The sequence below is a fragment of the Ambystoma mexicanum genome, chromosome 7q (assembly GCF_040938575.1).
Source record: "Ambystoma mexicanum isolate Mex_15411 chromosome 7q, UKY_AmexF1_1, whole genome shotgun sequence".
NCBI lineage: Eukaryota > Metazoa > Chordata > Amphibia > Caudata > Ambystomatidae > Ambystoma > Ambystoma mexicanum.
In genome coordinates, this window is record NC_090941.1 from 555267119 (window position 1) to 555284242 (window position 17124).

Here is a 17124-nt window from a genome sequence, read left to right on the forward strand (position 1 = left end):
CTGTCCCTCAAACTAAGAGCGGTTTGCCTGCCTCTGAGAAAACAAAGGAAATTGTCAGAATTTCCAACACTAAAAAGTCTGTAACTGTTGTATCTCAAAGCCGACCTCTTTCCATAACAATAATAACTTAAACCAAATGTCCAAGGATGAACTCATCCCAAAGTAAAGTGTTCTTTGTAGATCCAACCAACAGAAAAGTTCCCAGTCTCTCGGGTAATCAAATCTGGTGAAAATAAAGAAATATTCACAAATGTAACACTCCATGGTTAGGGTCTTAATCACTTCCCCTAGATTCCTTCTTGTAGTGTGTCTCTCCCTCACGGGCCTCTCAGGCAGGTATATTCTCATACAATGATCAGTTCACAAGAATATGCTCCTTGTATTCCTACTGTTTATCCTACCAACTTGGCACACTCCTTTTATCAAGCGTAGGATTCGTTTCACTACATATTCTTTACGTATTTTTGGGTCCCAGACTCGCAGTTTTCAGAATGGCTTAGTTTACTCCCCTGCCAAGCAATGGTCCTCTCATGGACTGTCCCTCTTTTGGGTGCAGGTCCCAGACTCGCAATATTTATAACTGCTTGATTCACTCTCCTGCCAAGCAGTTATCCTTTCATGACCTTCTTATTTGGGTGCGGGTCCCAGACTGGCAATATTCAAACTGGCTTGTTATGTTATGCTATGTTAACAGCATTTGTATAGCGCACGTTCGCCCAAGGGCATCTTGGCGCTAGGACATAGATGAAACAGCCACACCAACATGACCTAGAATAACAGTGTTTTTAAAGAATGACAGATGGTTCTCGATGCTTCCAAGTACAGCAGAAAGGTTGTTCCACAGTTTGTCGGCCACAATAGAAAAGGCGCAGCTGCCGATGCAAACAAGGCGAAATTTAGGAACCGCCATTAAGATTGCACTCTCTGAGCGAAGAGAATGCCCCTGAATGTAGGGCACAAACTTATCTCGAAGAAAGTCAGCCCATTGGTTATAATTCGCACAGTGAATTTGACAGGGGGATTTTAAATGAATCCTTTTATCCACCGGGAGTCAGTGGAGCAAATGCAACACTGGACTGTTATGGGCACTGTAAGAAGAAGAGGTAGCAACCCGTGCTGCGAGATTCTTCAACAGCTGCAGTCGATATATCGGATCCTTAGGCTGAGCAAGATATAAAGCATTGCAGTATTCTATTCGACTAGTGACTAATGCAGCCATCACCAAAGACCTCAAGGGAGCCGGCAAGAATGACAACACCGCACAAAGAACCTTTAGCAAGAAGTGGCCCGTCCCGCAAACTGCACAGACCTGGGGAGCCATCGACAGTAGAGATAGGAAAATCAGCCAGAGACGATTGCCAGAAAGAAGAAGTCCAAAATGCAGAATCGAGTGCAGACCCTACCCCCAGAATCTCTGTCTTGTCCCTGTTGAGCTTAAGCCAATTGTTGTCCATCCAGCCCTTCACGGTAGCTAGGCATCCACACAAACGCAACGACACCTCAACCCAGCCAGTATCTAAACGGGCCAGAATCTGGGTGTCATCGGCATACGAATAGCACCGGAAGCTGTGAGAGCGGATGAGACCCACCACAGGTTGTACATATATGTTAAACAGCAACAGGGACAGTGCAGAGCGTTGTGGCACACGACACAACAGAGAGTGAGATGAGGACACAAAAGGAGGAAGAGACCGCCATTGGCCCCTATCAGTCAGGAGGGATGGTATACTCTCCTGCCAAGCCTTTGTCATTGACTGTCCCTCTTAGGGTGTGGGTCCCAGACTTGCAATATTCAGATTGGCTTTGTTTTTGTTTCTCATGTGTGTGTGGGTACCAGACTCGCAATATTCTGATTGGCTTTTGTTTTGGTTTATCATATGGGTGCGAGTCCCAGACTCGCACTTCGTCCCCAGGTTCCCACACCCTCTTGTTCCAGCTTCCACCTTCCCCCCTTACGTCTGAGTTCTCCTCTCGCATCTCAGTTGTGGTGGGTTTAAACCCCTGCGTTGGAAAATGGAATTGCTTACTCGCAATATTCAGAACTGCTTGGTTTACTCTCCTGCCAAGCAGCTGTCCTATTGCAAGCTATCTCTCTTTGGGTGTGGGTCCCAGACTTGCAATATTCAGATTGGCTTTGTTTCTGTTTCTCATATGGGTGTGGGTGTTCGTCCCCAGGGTCCCAGACCCTCTTATTCCAGCTTCCGCCTTCACCCCCTTACTCCTGAGAAGGTGCTGCATCTCTTGAGGCTCCGGTAGTGTTCAGGACTCCGCCGCGGTCTGCAGTAGCTCTGCAGATATCTACTTCTCTCCAGCGGTGCATCCTCTCTCATGGGCACTTTGCCAGTGCTCTGGATGACTGGAGGTTTTTCTCAGCAAAAGCCTGAGCATTTCTTGCCTCCTGGACTGCGTTCGGATTCTCAGATTCCCTCCTGCTGGCTCTCTCCTGCTTGTCTGCTGCACGGCTCACCGGCTTCCTTCTTGGAGGACAGTTCTCCTCTTGCATCTCAGTTGTGGTGGGTTTAAACCCCTGCGTTGGAAAATGGAATTGCTTTGGGCTAATCACATTCGTTAAAAAGCTAGAGCGCTTTCTCTGCTTCTCCAAAGTGATCCTTGGACTCTGGGTCATCTTCCTCTTCTTCTCAGTGCATATAATAAAGTCAGATGTAGCATACTTTGCATTCTGTTTCAGTCTTGCGAAGTGGATTATGTTTCCCATAACTTGAAGTAGAGCCATATGTGGTATACCTTTCATTCTTTGATGTTTTAATCATGCCAAGTATATTAGGTTTCCCAATACTTGAAATAGATCCATATGCAGCATGCTTTATATTTATTTTCTGATGTTTTAACATTGTCAAATATATTAGGTTGGCTAACTTGACAATAGCAGACATTGGCCCTATCAAAAGAAGGAGAAAGAGGAATTTACATTGGGGAAGGATTTAGGTGTACTGACGCAGGGGAATACCATGTTCTCTGAGCATAGTCGCACCCATTTCCATAAGGGGGATCCTCCCCCATGTGATCCTCCCTCAGTGCACCACCCACAGGATACTATTGTACTGTGAACGCATGGCCCTAGCCCTGTGAGAAAGGTCTCCCACTAGAGAAGAAGGGATGACATCCTTATATTTTTCACTTTGTCACTTCACACACACATTCTTCGGCGCTTTTGGCTCTGCAGATGTTTTCAGCTACAAATTCAATCAGTCCTAGCTGAGGAATTAAGGAAGTTGTAGTCCAAAACATCTGTAAGTCAGCAGAAGCATCATATGAAAGGAAGAAAGAGATTATTGATTTTATGGTGGTTAGTCTCTTTTCTACAATCCTAGCTCCCCAAACAGCAAAGTTCTGGTATTCTTCACATCAGCTCTTTACTACCCTGAAACAAACAAGTGTGTGCAGAGGTTTAACATGAGGATTGCGAATGAGGTATAAATGTATATTGAAAGAGGAAGATTGTGGAAGGTGGAGTTGTTGGAGAGAGTCTTTGCCCACAAAGTTACATCGGATTAATCTGCTACTGTGGGGCATTTTGAGTTCTTCAGAAGACACACACATAATACAAGAGTATGTCCTGTTTGGCTCAAAGAACAAGATTTGTTGCCTGTAATAAAAGGGTGTTGAAAGGCAGAGTAGATGCAGGGGAAAATGAGTGAGCCAAGCAGTTTTCTTTTTACAACTAACATGATCCATTGTAGCAACAGTACATCAGGGAGGTTGGCTTAAGCTTTTGCTTCCAGGCATGGTTTTGAAATGTTACTGAGTAATTTGTAGACTCAAGAAGGTGGTTCAGTGTAAGAGCAGTAATGTTTGATTGTGGGATTGGAGAATACGGGTTAAGAGAAGGATAGACGTGCCGGATAAAGAAGGGAGGTGTGTCATATCCTGCATTGTATGTAATTTGAGGAGCTTATAGTGGTCACACAACTATAACGATAGACAAGAGAATATAGCACCTAGCTGCCTGGCCATTGAGACAAATATCCATGTTTGAGCTGGCACTGTATCCTGATGCGTGTCTCTTCCCTGTGAGGTCCATCAATGTATGTAACTTATTCTGAATGAAGGTAAGCGTTAAAGAAAATTCATGTCTGCCGAGGACTTATTCCTGGGCCCATCCTTGGAATTGAATGAGGGCAGTCTGTGGGCAGTTGGATTTTCCCCACACTAGTGCTGGGAGACATCTCCTCTAGTACTCTCTAGTGGGCTGCATGGATTCCATGTACTTTCCAGGACACACTCCAGGATACACCTGTGGGCGCTTTTCAGTCTGGTGGTTCCTTGTGTGCAGGTAGCGCTTGCCAATCAGTATGCAAATGAGAGGTATGTACCTCCTTTCTGGCAGTACTAATTCCTGTTGTTGCAAGACCCTATCCCCATGCATAAAATCAGCCACATAGTGTATAATATGACTGATTCCAATACTTGCTCCTGCCATCACAACTATGTCTAGACCTAGGCCTGTGTCTGCAACTCCAGGCGGCCACTCCTCTGAACTGTTTGCAAGTCTTGCAAATTCCTTAGACCCATTATCTGCGACCGGGATAATTTTGCGACATGAACATGAAGAGACAACATTTGGTGCTTATGTCACCTTGCAGCAGAGGTGATGGTAGGGAAATTCAGTAAACATCATTTTAAAAAGCATGGGCGAAACACCGGGAGTAATGACAGTGTGAGCACAAAGACAGAACTCAATACTAGGCACTTTCTACTGAGTTTCAATAGGTGAAGGAAGATAAATGGACAGACTAGATGGGACTGCAAATCTTTGACTGCTGCAAACATCTACGTATCTTTTCAGTATTGCGTGCAGAAAAGCGGATTAGGCCATTGGAAACGTTGTTTCCTATTCTATCTCTGTTAATTAAATGTCTTCTTTTTTGTGTGTATTGTTTGTTGTTTTCATACTTGTTACATGCTGTATGCCTTTTGCTTTAGAGCATCAGTATGGGTGTAGAGAAATAGGTTGGATCAAGCAGCAGTGAAAGCAGGAAAGCATGAATTGGGATAAGCCGGCAGGGTACTTGGTACATAGTAACATTGGTCGGTCTCCTTTAGTTCAAGGGTTCCTGATCCAGGAGGTCTTGGTGCCAGAGCATTGTTAGTTTGTTTTGCTGTCCCAGAGAAGTGCTCTGTTGAATACATGACTCTGAGCCTGGTATGTTCTCAATTTGCATCAAGAAGCTTTTTGGTTAAAGTCTCTCAAACCTTCCTATGATTGTACTTTCCTTTAGGATTCCTTTCCTGTGATGTCTGTTCAGCACTTGATCCAGCGACTCTATCCATACAACGTTCTTCTGGGAAAAGAAGGCTGTACCGCTGTGAAAGATGCACTGAAAGTGAGTATGGTGATCTACCACTTTGCTACCAGACACCTTCCTTCCGGTTTGTTCAATAATTTTGAATGGAGGCACAGTCCAATTTAAACTCCAAAAATTATTTCTAATTTGTTTGTTCTTTTTTTCTCTCTAAACACTAACTATAGCCCACGCTGCTACTGGCATATGTGTTCTTCTACCGTTTAACTCCATAAAGACAAGAGCGTTAAGTGACAATGTGTAGCATCACGAAGTGTTATCTTGCCACAGTGTGTCTAATATCATATGATAGGTTATTTATAATTTGCTTAATACCCAGAGGTTTCTAAGCACGGACCCGGGGATCGAACCTGTGTTGCCCTGTGTCGCGGACTCGGGGATGGAACCTGTTTTTCTCTGTGTCGCCTTGCTTCCAAAGCAAGCACATTGCCCCTGAGCTATCCTCCCGAGACAAAGTACTATACTATGTATAGTACTTAATTAAGATCTCCCCCCACAATTCTAACTTAAAATCTTTCAAATGCCAAATAATCTTTTAAAATCATACATAACTTAAAACAAGTGCTCCATTCATGCTGTGTTTTAGTTATGTTACATGCCATTTGTATTGTGCACATTTGGCCTCATATGGCTGCAGGCCTTTCCAAGCGCGCCTTTGACCGCAGTGTAGGTGGGATAGTGTGTTGTTGAACTGTCGTGTCTCTTGTCTAGCTGCTCCATCTAAAATGTGGCATTGCAGCTGCAAAAGCATTCCCTTGGGTTTCAACGTATAATCCTGGGTGGCTCTTTTACATAAACAACAGGAAATAAACTGCCACCTGCAATCTGATAACCACAATGGAGTAGTTTACAGGTACTCAACACCATTGCTTAAGAAACTGCTATTGTATGCAAAACATATATAATTATTTAATACATTTGTTAAATGTATTTTTTAACTAAGTGCTGCAGAGTACAGTTGTGCCACCGCAAGGTGGCACAAATAACCTTAATGTACAGGGTGTATCATTCTGCAGGCATTCACGTGCATATTACGGTGGCATACTTGAATCGAAATTGCCCTCACTGATGAGGCGCATCAAGGCCAAAGCATATCTGGGCTGCTAGTGTTTATGTGCAGAGGGGACTGAGCCTAAAATTGTGGCTTTCACTGCTTCATTTGGAGTGAGAGACAAGATTGATTTGCATATGGTTGCTTCTCTTCTGTAATAAGCAGACAATTGATGGAATAGCTTCTGCCCAGAGAACTGTCAATGGTTATGATGTATAGTTTTGCTGTTAAAGATTGGTGTTAATTATTTGTGTCCATTATTTGTAGATGTTGTGGGTCCCTTGTTTGCTGTGTCTGTGGACTTAAGGTTCACCTCACTGATGAGTCCCAAGAAGGTAGAAACATATTTAGGGTTTCTTGTGTCACTGGGCAGAGCAGATGTGGCTTGGCAGTTAGCCGGAGGGCTCCCTTTAGCGGCATGGCTAAGACTGATATGCATGTGGTTGGCTCAATTCTGTAATGGCACAGATGGAATATTGATGGATTGGAAAGCTGCCCCAAGGAATTGACAATGACTAGCCTTGATAAGCCCTTCCTTCCATCACTGTTTTTGGTTGCTATAGGGCCCATAAGGGCTTGCCGTTAATCACTAGTAACATGACATGCATTTAAAAAAAACAATGATGACACTTTCTAGTGGTTGAGTGGAAATGTCTGTACATAGCCTGGAGACCGCAGCTTCTATATGTGCCCATGGTTTTTGTGATTTCAAGCCGTAGTCTAATAAGATAGCAGACGTGTTAGTGAATGTAACACGACCCACCTCATCTTCAAAGCCTGTTGTAATGTATACAAGGCTGTCACGCCCAAGACACCACTCTTCCCGGGAAAAGATGCTCAGCATCTCAGGCGGACACCCTTGCACTAGGTCAACACAAGAGCAGAAGCAAAGAATTGCAAGAACACCAGAAAACAAGCAGTTCATCTCGTCCATAGGTCATGTAACAAATCCCCCTTGACTCAAACATTCTCTACTCCCGTTCTGAAAGGGACTGAATACCCATTTCTTCAACAAACATTGTATCTAATGCAGATCACACCCTGCCTAGCAGCAAGTCATTGCGCTACATTTCCTGACCCTGTACCCCTCTACTGAATTTACACACAAAGGTCTACAGTAATGCACACTGCGTTGTATTGTTCTTGGCATGGGAAAGTAGCAGGAACAGAATTATTCACTGAACTGGACAGTATTTTTCTAGAATGAAGGGCCATTTACTGAGCACAATAGTGTGCTTGCCTTAGAATAGGGCAATCATTAGCGAATGCTCATGCACTCCTATACGCTTTGAAAACTGTAATGGTGTTTGTGGTTTGGCTCCACATCTTTGAATGCCTAGTTGCCCTTCACAAGGGTACTTCTGTATCAAAGACGAGGGTCTGTATCCTTTCTGCCATTGGTCTCTAATGGAATTACAGGTTGGTGGTAGAAAGGAAGGGCTACTAAAATATAATGGATGTGTTGATTTGTCCTGAAGCCAGAGTATTGTGATTTCTTTTAAATGGGTCAATATGTCATTATATAGCTGCTAAAACACAGATATTTCTAATGGACTCCACCCTCCCACTGTATCCACTTCTATGATATCTTTGTCGCAGAGCCAGCTGGTCCTCAGAAACTTTTTCCTTCACCAAGGGGCACAGCACAGCTCCGCGTCAGCTATGCCGGACTCCACTACATGCCCCGCGCCAGACATGAAGTCGGTGCCAGTATGTATAGATGTGCTGCAACCTCACTCCCTTTTTTTTTCTTGCACTCTGCTCACTACCTGGAACTACGCTCTTAGCTTTCTTAATTTACCCTACCCTTACATCATCTCTCGAGTTAGTTGGAATGCTAAATCTGACGAGGTCTTTGGAGTTCAAACCATGCATGTATTACGGACGTCAGATGTCTGTCGGATCCGTACCGCATATGCCTTTATAGCCTTAGTGAAGGTCATGACTCACAGAACTCCGCATCATGGCATACAAAGCACCCGAATGCGCACCGAGAATGCAAAGTGAACTGTTCACCATCCTCCACACGGAGAAAAGGGATAAGTGGACCTGCTTGAGGTCACTGGGCGCGACCCTGTCCGAAAGGAAAAAAAAGGGAAAAGAATCACCACAAGAGGTCAAGATCACCTGGCAGTTTTGTACGGCATCACTCATCTTCGTCTTTAAAGAAGAGGAGCCACCACTCCAAAGAGGGCCATGAGGAAGAGGTCCTGCAGGTCCCTTTTCAATCAAATCCTCTTCACCAGAGAAATGGGAGGCTTTCCAATTAAAGATGCTAGACATCTTCGCAATGGCCCGGCACCAGCGGCTCCGGCTCCAATGCCAGCGGGTGCTGCATTGGCGGCTTCGGCCAAGCCGACAGATCCGACCACACTTGGAACAACTGGCCCAGGAGTCCGCAGTGAGACGTGACAAGGTCACGACAAAGTGGCACACGTTCCCTCACATATGGTCCAGGGCCAGTGGCGCAAAAGAGTTCCTTCCGTTCCCACCAAGGCATATATGTCACAGTTGGAGAACATTTATGATGAGGAAGGGGACCCTGTTCTTTCCAACTGGAACCCCTCTGTCCGAGGGAAGTAAGAGACTTCACAGAGGAGTTTTATGGGCAACAAGGTGACTTGGTGGACCTTGCAGCCAAATTGCAGGAGGCAAGTGGCCTGGACACCTCACCAGATGTCGACATGATGCCTGCTGCCACCCCTGGCAAGCCACAGGCAGCTTTCCAATGCCTGATGGCTAAGATGGTCGACAACACAGGGCTGTCGGCCCCCTCGTGGCCAAATGTGTAGTATGACCTGGCCTAAACTGCAGTTATTTTGTACTTGGTGACGACCATGAGCCATCTGCTCTGACTCATTACGGATAAGCACCCAGGATCTGAACTTCAACCCTCTTCCTGGTTGCCACTGACTCTTGACTCCCTCTCCTTCTAGCTGACTACAAACTGATCCCGTTGATCACCTACCCTGTGCATCAGCCCTGAACTCATTCACTGCTTGTTTTCCACTGCCTGTCAGTGCCTCCTCAAATCACCTCTCTAAGTTTGCCATCTGTACCTTCCGGTGAAATTCGAAACTAGGTGTGCTTTTAAATCTGTGCATCTGCCATTTTGTGCTGCATCTGTACCTTTTGGTGAAATTCAAAACTAGGTGTGCTTTTAAATCTGTGCATTTTCCATTCTGTGCTGCATCTCGGCTGGTAGGCCGCCTGGTGAGTTTGCGTTGTGCCTTGTGCAGCCTCTTCTATACATCTTTCCTCCTCCATGGCACTCGCAATCTCCCCCATCTACTCTAACTACTATTCTATCACCTATCCTTCCTCTCTCATGAAGTCTGGAAGAAGAAAATTCAAAAAAGATCCCTTGGACTTGAATCCTGGTATACCCATCGCAGACACCTATGTCCCCGCTACTTCCAGACAGACTATCACTGATATCCCCTTTTCTGTCCCCTCTCCAGACCTTTGGACTCCTCATCTGATCTCTACTCTCTCCCCTTTTTCCTCCTCACCCAATATTGGCACTAGATGGGAAGTACACTTGGCTCATTTCTCATCCTCTAGGTGCATCATCAATGTCTATCACAACGGCACTGTCATGGCTCAGAGTTCTCAACCCAATCTTTTCCTTTTCAACCAGCCGACTCTCATCAACTTCCTTCCTTCTCCTGATACTTCTCTTTCCTCTCTCTCTTTCTCTGCACCGCCTCCTCCAACAGTTTTACCCCCCCCCCCGCACCACTCCTCGGAAAACCTTCAAAGGTGGTCACCAGCTGCACTTAACCACTCTGAATGCTCGATCTGCTGTAAAAACAGTCTTCTGACATCATCCTCCTTCTTGAAGACTTTGATCTCGATGTCCTTGCACTTACGAGACCTGGTTCAATGCCAGCTCTGTCACTGCTTTTGACTCCCTCCTCCCTGATGGCTACAAGATTATATCCAAGACTCGGCCCAACCAAGCTGGTGGTGGAGGAGTCCTTACTTCTCTCATACCGACCCGGCCTTACTCCTCCTTTGAAAGCCTTGTCTGCAAGCTTGGTGTCCCTCCTCTTTCTCTCTCGCCCTTGTCACCGTCTACAGGCCCCTTGGCCCTGTCTCTCTCTTTCTATCTGAATGGGCAGACTTTTTCTTCTCTCTTCTCGCCTCTACCGTTAAACTCCTCCTCCTTGGAGACTTCAACATCCACCTCGACTCCACTGTCTCTGCCTCCACTCTCTTCACTCTCTTGCGCAATCTTTGTACCTCTCTCCCCCTCACTATTCTCCCTTCTGGCCCTACCCATTCTGCTGGACACACTCCTGAAGCCTTCATCTATGCCGATCTTCCATTCTAAAACCCTCTCTCTACTCCTGTTTCTTTTTCTGACCACTCCCGCCTCTCTTCCCACTTGGGACCTCTCAGCCCCCTGACTGAGCCTCCCCCAGCACTGCCAGCCTCCTTTGCGGTCATCCGGCCGATGAAACAAGTGTCAGTTGCTGCATTTGCCTCTACCTTCATCCCCTCTCCTGCCCCCCCTCCTTACTGACTCTCCCACTGACTTTGTCCTTGACAATCTTCATCTTGCCATCACTAACACTGTTGACATTCTTTCCCCTGTCATGAGGACCTGCCTGAAACCTGCCTACAAGTGTAACAGTTGGTACAACTCCAATCTAGCCGCTCTGAAACACAAATTTAGAGTTGCTGAACGGAAGTGGTAGACCCCAGGCTCATCCTCTGACAAACTGGCCTGTCACCTGCTACAAAGGCAATACCATCTTCCCATCCACTCTAAAAAGAGGGCCCACATCCTGGTGCCACTAACCACACGTCTGAACTCTTCAGAATATGCATGGAACTAGTTAATCCATCTGCAGTCTCTACTTCACCTCTTCCATCTCAGGCCCTCTGCACTGCACTGGCCACCCACTTTCCAAAGCTCAGCATATTCTGACCTCACTCACTTCTTCCCCCTCTTCCACTCCTCTTCTTGTCCTCCTGCCTCCCTTAGTCTCTCCCCACCCACTCTCTCCTACTTCTCACCTCTCACAACAGATGAGGTCACTAGAGTAGTCCGCTCTATGATTGTCTCATCCAAACAGGTGTCTCCTTGTTCTTCCAGAACCACTATGGACAACATCTCCTTCCTCGCACTAGCTCTCGCTGACTTCTGCAACCACTCCCTGTCCTCTGGCTCTTCCTTCTCTCAAGCACTCCCTTGTGCACCCCCTTCTAAAAAAAAGACCTTTGCCGTCCCCTCGTCTCCGGCCAACTACCGCCCTATCTCTACTACAACCTTCCTTGGGAAACTCCTGGAGAAGTTGGTCTTCCCCAACTGATCCAACACACTGAGCTTGTTTGTTTACATGACCCTCAATCTGGATTCTGAGCATCCAGACCCACAGAAACTGCTCTCCTGAACACCTGTGAACAATTGCTTGCAAATCTTGACTCTAACTCTCCTGCTGTTCTCATTCTCCTTGACCTCTCTTCCACCTTCGACACAGTCAACCACTCTATCCTCATAAAGCGGCTCCAAGATACCATTGGTATCTCAAACCGGGCACTGGATTGGTTGTCCTCCTTTCTCATTGACCGCCGTCCCAGGTGATCCTGGGCTCTTTCTCCTCCAGCACCTTCCTCTATACATGTCGTGTCCCCCAGGACTCTATCCTCTCGTCGTGGCTTCTCAACATCTACCTTGCTCCTCTTGCTCACCTGATTTCTGCTTTCACTCCTCACTTCCAGTGTTATGCAGACAACACAAAACTTTTCTTCACTCTCCCCTCTTCCTCATTCTCTGCCTCCTCTATCATCCCGAACTGCCTGTCTGTTATCCAGTCCTGGTGCACTTCCAGTGATCTCTGTCTTAATGCCAGTAAGACTGAGATTCTTCCTTTTGGGTCACCTGTTCCCTGTTTCCCTCCTGCACTATGGCACCTTCTATGGGCTCTCCTCCTTCTCCTTCCACTGAAGCCAATAACCTTGAGGTCATCTTCGAATCACTGCTTGGACCTTGCCAAGAAGGCCCACTTTCAACTTCACCTCTTTAGAGGCATTCTCCTTTTCCTCACGTTCCACCCAAAGCGCAGTGTCTCTAGAGCTCTGTCCTCTCAAGGCTGGATTACTGCAACAGCCTCTTCCTCAACCTGCCTCTTTCTTCCCTCCGCCCTCTTAAACTAATCCAGAACAGGGCTGTTAGACTTATCCTTGGCCTCAAGCCCAAGGACCGTATCTTTCCAGCCCTAAAATCTCTCCACTGGCTCCTGGTTGCTACAAGGACCCTTCGCATCATCCATAAGGCTGTCTGGGGCCTGGGACCACACTATCAGCAGCACTCTCTTACTAAACACTCTCCTTCTAGATCCCTTTGTTCTTCTTGCTCCAACTCTGCTGGTTAAATGCTTCTCCAAGCAGAGACCTTGGGCATATCTCTCCTCGGCTGGCTCCCTCCTCTGGAACAGTCTCCCTCTCTCTTTCTGACTTTAAGCGGATATCCCTAGGTTCTGCAGACAACTCAAGACTTTTCTCTTCTCCTTGTTCCCTCCCTTGTTAATCATCCCCACAGTCGCTGAGATTGGCAGCCTGGTCCCTCATGAGTCCTAAAGGGTCCAGGCCATCTGCACAATCGCCACCAGCATCCGCACCCCGCTGCACTGGCCTCTGGGCCCACACCTGCCTGTCGGGTGATCTGTCACAGGCCTGCACTTACCAGTTGGGTGGTAGAACTCCCCTTCGCTTGGGTGCCTCTGCCCTTGCACTTACCTGTTGCCTATGCAGCAAGCAGCTCTAGCACCTCCCCCCCGGGGGACCCTCCAGCACTTACTGTGGGCCCAACCTTCGTAGTCCTCACAGTGGACTGCGATCTGGCTAAAAAGTACAGGCCGGCCCTTTTGGACCCCTTATTTCTCTATTCCCATGAGTTTGGTGGTACAGACAGCTATGGCGAACCTCAATATCACCTCATTTTCGTCATGGCCCCCGGATACGGAGATCAGAAGGTTGGATGCATGGGGCAGGAAGATTTTCATCTCTTCGAGCCTAGGTCTCTGGTGCATCAACGCCAACCTAGCCACATTTTCTTTTGCCCTGTGGTCAGTGATTGCTGAGGTGGCTGAGCACATCCCCGAAGGACGGCTTTGAGGTCCTTATTAACAAAGGCAAGGCATTCTCCTGACAGACTTTGCAGTCTGGCCTAGACACAGCAGACTGCGTCAATAGAAAAATGACCACCAGCACCGTCCTGCAGCGTTTCTCTTGGCTGAGGACTTCAGGGGTCACTACTGACATCCAGTAGAACCTCCTGGACGTGCCCTTTGATGGCATGAACTTGTTCGGCACCAAGGCGGATGAATCACTCCAGAGGTTTCAAGCCTCTTAGGCGACCGGCAAGTTGCTAGGTCTAGCAGTGCAGGCCACCTTCTCGCCTTGGAGAGTGTGTCCGGGGACCTACATCCGTGGCCCGTGAAGGGCAACCTCCTGAAGGGGTCACTTTGATGTCAACCTTGACTACAAATGACCAGTCACAGATGCATGCCTGGAAGGCTGGAGTGCTCACCTACAAGATCTGATGGTGAGCAGACTGTGGTCCCCATAGGAGTGCCGGGAGCACATCAGTCTGCTGGAGCTGAGGGCGATCAGGCTGGCCCTGGTCACCTGCCTCCTCTCTCTGAATGGCAAGGCGGTATTGGTCCTGACAGACAATACTATAGCCGTGCATTACCTCAACAAGAGGGGTAACATGGGCTCCTTGCCGCTGTGCGGCGAAGCAATGCGATTGTGGTTCTGGGCTCCGGCGAACAGTGTGTCTCCGACTGCAGCCCATTTGTAGCAAGGAGAACACTCTAGCAGACACACTGAACAGTGGGAGCTCTTCCAGGAAGTTCCGGAGGAGATTTTCTCCCTCTGGGGTACTTCTCAGGTGGACCTCTTCACTTCCAGTGTAAATAGGAAGTGCAGGTGCTTCCACTCCAGGGAATTTCTCCTTGTCAGGGAGCTCTGGGCGATGTCTTGATTGGGCGAATTGGACATCGATCTGCTCTGTGCGTTCCCATTGATCCCTGTCATTCTGCTGGTTCTCAGGAGACTGCGTCTGTTTAGGGTGACAATGATCTTCATAGCTCTAGGTTGGGCCCAGAGAATGTGGTACTCGGAGTTGCTGGACATGCCCATCTGCCCTCCTTCTGCAGAGAACGGACCTCCTCTCACACTCAGATAGAAGGGTACTGAGCCTGAACCTCTGAAGCCTGAACCTTCATGTCAGGCTGCTGAAAGGCTGAGGTATAGGGAGTGGGATTTGTCAGACGATGTTCTTTGCGCACTCCTATTTGTTAAAGGGCTGCCACCAAGTTCATTTATGCCTACAGGTGGCAGAGGTTTTCAGCTTGGTGACGAGAGAGGGATCTGGACCTTTTTACTTGCTCTGCTTCTTCTGCTTTGGAATCTCTTCTGTCCTTGGGCCAGATGGGTCTGCAGATTTGTACGCTGAAGGGGTATCTTGCAGCCATTTCAGTCTTTAAGAGGACGCCAGGGTGTGGGCTCCTTTTTCATGATCCCCAGTTATTCAATTCCTGAGGGTTCTTTCCAATATGTTTCCCCCACGCCAGCTTGTTCTGCCGTGGGATTTAAATTTAGTGCTGATGTTTTTAATGGGGTCCCTGTCTGAGCCCCTTCATTCTTGTTCTTTCAAACTGCTCACCCTTAAGGTGATTTGCTGGTTCCCATCACTTCCGCTAGATGGCTGAGTGAGCTCCAGGCTCTGTCAGTTAATCTTCCCTGCTTGGTTTTCTCCAAGGATAAGATGACATTGAGAGTTACACCCCCCTTCCTTCCAAAGGTTGTCTCTGATATCTATGTCTCTTGAAAGATCCATCTACCCGTCTTCTTTCCTCCTCCTCACCTTTCCAAGGCAGAGGAGCATTTCCATCGGCTAGATCTGCTGCTGGCCCTCAAGTTTTATGTGTCTCGGACAAGGGAGAACAGGACTGATGACCAACTATTTGTTGGTTATGTTGGTGCCCGAGCGGGCAGGGCTGTTACTAAACGGAGCTTATCTTGATGAATCATTCTCTGCATCTCAGAATGCAACGATCTGGCCGGCAAGGAGTTCCCTGACAATCTCAGGGCTCACTCCATTAGAGGTTTAGGCACCACATCGGCTCTGCAACGCGGAGTGCCTGTTCTTGGATTCTATGTCTGGCGAGGACGCTCGTTTCGGCAGAGCTGTCCATCCGATTTTTCTGGTTTAGGTGGTGCCCTTGCTACCCTCCCTCTTTCAGGTCCTTGTTCTGCTTTGGGAGTCTATCATCGATGAGCAGTCCATCGGAGGAAGGAGTCCATTAGAAGAACAAATTACTTGCCTCTCTGAAATGTTCTTCCTGAACATTCCTCCCATGGATTCCTCATCACCCTCCTTATCTTCCTCTCTTGGGGTAGCTAGCGCACCCTAGTTCTGTGGTCCGACAGCGTCGGTGTGCTAGGGAAAAAGGGTGGAACTGAGGTAATGGGGCGCAGTGCCTCAATTTCTACTGGCCCCGACGTTATGTCTGACGCAAGGTGCGTAGAGGCATCGGACGGAACCGACGCAGAGTCACGCTCCGCCCCCTGGCAGTGGAAAAAGTTTCAGAAGAGCATCTGCCACTGGGGATAGATATGATAGATAGGGATGCGTGGGTGGAACGTACATCAGAAAGAACACCACCGAGAGGTGAGTTTTGTTTCTTATTTTTATCTGCACAAAAATGTGTTTAATGTGCCATGCTTTTATCCCAAAAAATACAAAAGGGAAAGCAGGAATACAATTGAAACGGAGAGAGAGAGAGGGGTTACAGGGAGTGTTCCCTTGAAAAAGCAACAAAAAACGATGAACTTAACAAATCATTACTTTTGTGCAGATAGACTGCCACCACTTTCACTGCCAAAATAATGATGTAGAACCAACGGCAAATGTTCTTCTCCTTTACTACATTTGTTAATGTAATGCTAGTACCAGGTTCTGGAAGTATAATAAAGCAACAGAAAAAAAGACTGGTGCAAAGAAATGTGAAATTAATACACCCTGGCACAATTAACATTTTTAAACGGACCATTGTAACCTTACATTTTGCGTTATTTATCATTTTATCACAGATCGTTGTGCTCTTTATATTAATTGAGTCAAACATGAAACCCATTTGCCCTTCGGTGCTGACAGTAATTGTTATATTAACTAAAGGAGAGGAATAAACAAGCCTTTCTAAGTAACTAGTCCACACTAATGAATGAAATCCATCCACTCACCCAGGATATGTGTCTCACTTCCATCCAAGAAGAAGTAAGAGCGAGCCTTGTGGGTTTTCTTTAAGATACATAGGGAGGAGAGAACAGGGTGATACAGGCAGACCCTACCCATCTTTACCACACAGGAACCTATTATGTTGCTAAAGACCAGCTAATATAAAGCCATTATGTACGTGCATATTGGGCTCTTTTTTTGTACTTTATCAGTGTGCCCTTTCTGACAGTCTTGATTCTGGATTTATATTACCTAAAGATTTGATTACTGCAGTATATGTGTTATTCCATTGCAGAGATTTGAGCTCCAGGATACAGGCACTTCTCTAGTTCCACAAAGGATTTTGCAAGTTGAAAGAATACTGGATGGGGACCACTTGCAGGCTGCTGTGAATGTCCAAATGGCTGACCGGCCAAATTCCATCAAGGTAAAAAGAATTGAATTTTTAACTATCATCACAGTCTATTAAATATGTTAGATAATGTTGTCCTTTT

The 17124-nt window shown here is 47.0% G+C and overlaps 1 protein-coding gene across 1 annotated transcript in view; it reads left to right on the plus strand.

Annotated features, from left to right (window-relative positions):
• The window catches only part of VWA8 (von Willebrand factor A domain containing 8), a 3012337-nt gene that overhangs the window by 737065 nt on the left and 2258148 nt on the right, over positions 1-17124 (plus strand). Inside the window, exons 9-10 of the mRNA XM_069639376.1 lie at positions 5241-5345; positions 16926-17057. Coding sequence (XP_069495477.1) covers positions 5241-5345; positions 16926-17057 — 237 coding nt within the window. The remainder of the gene's footprint in view (positions 1-5240; positions 5346-16925; positions 17058-17124) is intronic.